General features: G+C 20.8%; 1 protein-coding gene across 1 annotated transcript in view; it reads right to left on the bottom strand.

The window, feature by feature from the left end:
* Positions 1-2,608, bottom strand: part of LOC128962694 (inversin-A-like) — a 17,709-nt gene extending 15,101 nt beyond the window's left edge. Inside the window, exons 1-3 of the mRNA XM_054309096.1 lie at positions 2,487-2,608; positions 2,138-2,274; positions 1,750-2,030 (exon numbers count right to left, since the gene is read on the bottom strand). Of these exons, the coding sequence (XP_054165071.1) occupies positions 1,750-2,030; positions 2,138-2,274; positions 2,487-2,514 (446 nt within the window). The 5' untranslated portion in view covers positions 2,515-2,608. The remainder of the gene's footprint in view (positions 1-1,749; positions 2,031-2,137; positions 2,275-2,486) is intronic.
* Positions 2,609-5,079: the final 2,471 nt, after the last annotated feature.

Consider the following 5,079-nt stretch of genomic DNA (forward strand, 5'->3'; position numbering starts at 1 on the left):
ATACAGTATATTACTTATCAAAAAAGGCTAATCAACTTAAAGGTATATAAAAGTTATTGTTATTATTATAGTCAATGACCGGCTTTTCATTGATTCAATTATAGGGTGTAATCAAATATAATAATTGAATTACAATAATTGTTTGAAATAAATTTATTAAATCTTTTGTGGTTGAAATAACTCTCTCTCTATAAAAGAAATTATTTTTAACTTTAATATTTTTTATCTAAGAAACAAATTATAAATACTTGTTGTCGCAATTAATTGTCATTTTTTTAGTAACAAATGAAAGTTACAAACAATAATAATAATAAAAATTCACCCAAAGGGTGGACAACATATAAAATTTTTATAAAACAAAATTAATGAATTTTTGTGTGTATTTTGTGTATATTTTGCATAAACTTATGAAAGAAAAGAAAAATTTATTAAACATAAAATTATTATTATGATTATAATAATGCATTATTTTTGTAAAACATAATGTATTTATAATAATAATTTTACTAAATTTACATAAAATTATTTAAAAACTATTTGTAAAGGAAAGTAAATTTTTTGTAATAATAGTAATAATAATTACTTAATTAGGAAAGTGGTTTAGTTTTCAACAATAATTGACTATTTATAGCTATAAATAGGTGTTCAATGGGAGCCTATATTATATTAAGGTGTGAAACTTGTATTGAAATAAAAACCATAAGATATTTAAATTTCTTAAAAATGATTAATGAGTTTCTCTAAAAAATCTTTCATTGTTTCGCAGCTTTTATGTCATAAATAGTTTGGTTCACTAAGTTTTTTCTCGCAAAAAAAGTTTATAAAATATATCTTTAGATTTAAAAATAGAGATTAAAATATTTATCATAAAGTCACGAATGTTATTAAAAAAATTCCTACACATACTTTCATTATTATTATTATTATTGTAAAGTACTGTATATAAAGTATATATATAGATATGTTTTAATTATTATTATACACTAATTAACCATTAATTATTGTATGATAATAATTTTAGATATATTTTATGACAATTAATAACATACAGTACTTAAATTTTGCTGTTTTAGTACCAGTTGTTAATCAATTAATTAAAAAATATTGTACTTAGATTATAAGTAATCTATAAAAGTTGATAAATTGTATAAATTATAACATTTAATAACAACCAATCAAATATTTGCCTATTTATTGTTATTTTAACAAAATTAATAGTCTATATAAATATGTTAAAAGATAAAGTAGACATCTATTCCTGTTTTACTATAAAATTTTAACACTTAAACTATTATAAACCCATCAAATATGCATTAAATATAATAAAAAATTACATTTATTTGAGTAAAAATTTGATAAGAATATTAAATATATATACATTTAGATCAATTTTATTATTATTGTTATTATTTTTATAACTAAATCTATTTATATTAGAGTTTACGCGGAATTTATATTTTTTGATGATATTATAATAATATAATTATGGTTTAACTAAATAATAAACTAAAAATTTTCCTATTTATCAATAAGTATTATAAATATAATAAAATATAGATTTTCACACAAATATCTAAACGTAACCATTAAATATATTTAAAATCAAATTATCAACTCATCAATGTATTATATTAGTAAATTGCTTAATAATTTTGCATAAAATAAATAAGTCATATATAAATAAATATTTTGGACAAATTAATGGTATGGCTATTATTATTATTATTATTATTATTAAGTAATGCAAACCTTGCGGCTAAATGAAGATAAGTTTGTCCGAAGCGGTCTCTTTCATGAAGACCTGTATCAGTGTTGGTGATGAGCCACGAAAGAGCGTTTAGTTTGCCGAAAGCCGAGGCCTCGTGTGCGGGCAATGCACCCGATTTGTTACGGTATGTGGCACTCATTCTGCACGAGTGTATCAAAAATTTTAACACTTTTTGATTGCCATTTCTGGCCGCGTAGTGGACAACGTTAGCGCCGAAGTCGTCGTTAACTATTTGCGATCTCTCCAGAACTGATTTCATAGACTTTTTTTAAATATAAAAAACAATATTAATTTATAAATCAATTCATTGGAAGTTTATTATAAAAATTTATTGGATAGTCATATATTAATATATAAATATACCATTACCTGTAGAGTATGGAGATCACCTTCACGAGCGGCAATGAGCGCCCGGTGCAAAATAGCCACTTCTTGGAGCGCCAATGGCTCTGATTTGTTGTCACAACTTTTTTCACACTCTTTTCTGTAAATAGTGTCCAAATAATCTGTAAATAATATTTTTTGGTTATTATTATTATCATTATTATTATTATTAATGTCATTTTTTACAGAATACTCGTACAAAAAAAATGTATATTTTATTTTTAGAAAATTATTTTTATATTCTCAAATAACATACTTTTTAAGTACAATTGTTTATTTTATATAAAAATTTATATTATAAATATATATTTATATATTAAATATCATTACATACCTCTTGATTTGCTTATATTCCGATACATATTGTCGAGAGTCACACATCACACACGCAAACACACAAAATAACTGTTTGTTTATTAAATTTACAAAAAATTTTTACTATTTTTAAATTAGCACTTATTTTTATGATTAACAATTACGATATTATAGAAACAAAATATCAGAGTTTATATTATATTTAAAAAAAATTTATTGGAAAAAACATTTTTATCTCTGAGACATATTTTTTGAGGAAAAAAATTATTTTCATTTAATCCGTGAGAATATATGAATAGATTAATAATCGATGCAAACATAAGTTTAGTAATGAAGTAAAAATATGTCTCAATATGTCTATTGTAAGATAAGATGAGATATTTTTTGGGTCACTTAGCTCTACAACAAATGATTTTCAGTACAAAAACCTATTGGACCAGAAATAAGACAATCTGTGAAACACATTGCAACTAATATTAAATGATTGCTATTTATACGTAAAAATTATTATAAAACCACTCATTGATATGATTCGCAATTTAAATGATATTCAATGACAGTTCTCTGTGTATTCCGTTTGAACCACAGTTTTAAAAACTTAATTACAAATTATTATTATTAATGAAAACATTTATTTGATTATTTCGATTGCCTAACTGTAAGGCACAGTAATGTACAATACTATTAAATTAAATTATTATTGTTGTTATTACAAATTCAATATTTATTATTATTGATTATTGTTACTATAATTTTTTTATTTAAACACAATTTTAACTTATTGAGAGCGTAGACACAAATAAGTCGGAAAGTCGACTGATTTTGAATATAAAATATAATAGACTCGACATTATATAAATATATATATAATAATTATCATAATATTTTAGTCCAAAGCTTTAGTCACATTGCATATATTAAGCACAAGTAGATATTGAAATAATTGCCGCATACAAACAAATCTTATATAACAGTATATATATAATAATATATATACTGTTATATAAAAATTACTATTAAAAGTAGTACTCAATTGTGGAAATACTTCTTCTATTCACAAGATTTTTATTATTGTTATTATTTGTAAGTGAATTGTTGTATATATTGTTACAAATATAGCACTGGCTTTGCTTAAGCAAAACTAAAGCTTAAATTTAAAAAAAATATTATTACATATGAATAATATAATAATATTTTTGCTTTTCTTAGTTAACGCCATAAACCATGAAATGTCGACCAATTAGTTCAACATTTCTTTACATAAAAATATACTTTTTATATTAAAAATACAATATTTGCTATTATTTAGTACTATAAACACTATTACAGTATTATTGTATTAGATTATGTGGTATTATATTTTTAGATATTTTATATATAATTTAACTTTCATAATAAAAATCAATTAAATCTTAATTAAAATAAATTTTTTCGTAGATATTTTTTAATTTTGCTAAAAAATTGCATAATAATTTCTATTATTAATACTAATATTATTATTATATTGTACTTATTTTATATAATATTTGTGTCTGTGTGTGTGTGTGTGTGTGAGAGAGAGAGAGAGAGAGAGAGAGCTTAATAATTATAAAATTTGCATATTATAGAAGTAAATGGCGAAAAGTATCATAATTTAAATTTAAAATTTTTAAAAAAACCAGAACATTATGGTAGCACTCGTTTAAATAAAAATTTTTAATGATTACTAATGGTATAATTTAATGATTATTACATTTTTATATAATTTTTAAACAATTTCTGGTTTAGTCCATAAAATCATTTGTCGTTAATAAAGCCTTAAGTTATAGGACATACATAAATGAATGATATATTACTAATTATATTATAGTTAACACTATGTATAACAATTACTATTGAATGCTAAGATATACTCATCTTAACTAACATTAGAAAGTAATTGTAACCCATTTTGTAATCAATTAGTGGCTAAAAAGGATTGTAAATTATTATTATCTAGAAATGTATGGATTATGACTACAAAATGTAGTTAATGTCGCCTAAAATTTATTTGATTAAAAATATTGTATTTACTAATGATTATAAAGATAAATAAAAAATATTTATAATGGTTTTTATTATAATATGTTATAAACTTTTTAAACTAATTCATATATGATATAATACTTGCATTTATATTTAATGCTTGTTTTAAATAATTGAAAATATTTAATAAGCTTTTAAACACGGAATTCAATTTGCAAATTGATTGCATAAATAAATAATAGTATAATTATGAATAAAAAAATTTAAAAACTAAGTGCTAAAATTTAGATAAAAAAATAGGTTTTATTTAACTAATTTTATAGAATACTTATATTTAATTTTTTGATATTTTTTACATATATTTTTATAAACAAAAAAATTTAAACGTTTTTGAAGTATTCAAATAGTTTGCTAATTTAAAATTAAATTAAATTATTTAAACTAATCGAAAATTTATTTACTGTAAGTATAGATAATTTAATAATATTATATAGAAATACTTGGCATAAATTTTCTAAAATAAACAAAATAATATATCATTTAACAAAACTGTCTAAACAGTACAGTAATATATACTAAATTATTTTTATTTACTGTAAAATTATCTA

The sequence above is a fragment of the Oppia nitens genome, unplaced genomic scaffold, assembly GCF_028296485.1.
Source record: "Oppia nitens isolate AA-2021 unplaced genomic scaffold, nextdenovo-longstitch-racon4-pilon3 scaffold6_pilon_pilon_pilon, whole genome shotgun sequence".
NCBI lineage: Eukaryota > Metazoa > Arthropoda > Arachnida > Sarcoptiformes > Oppiidae > Oppia > Oppia nitens.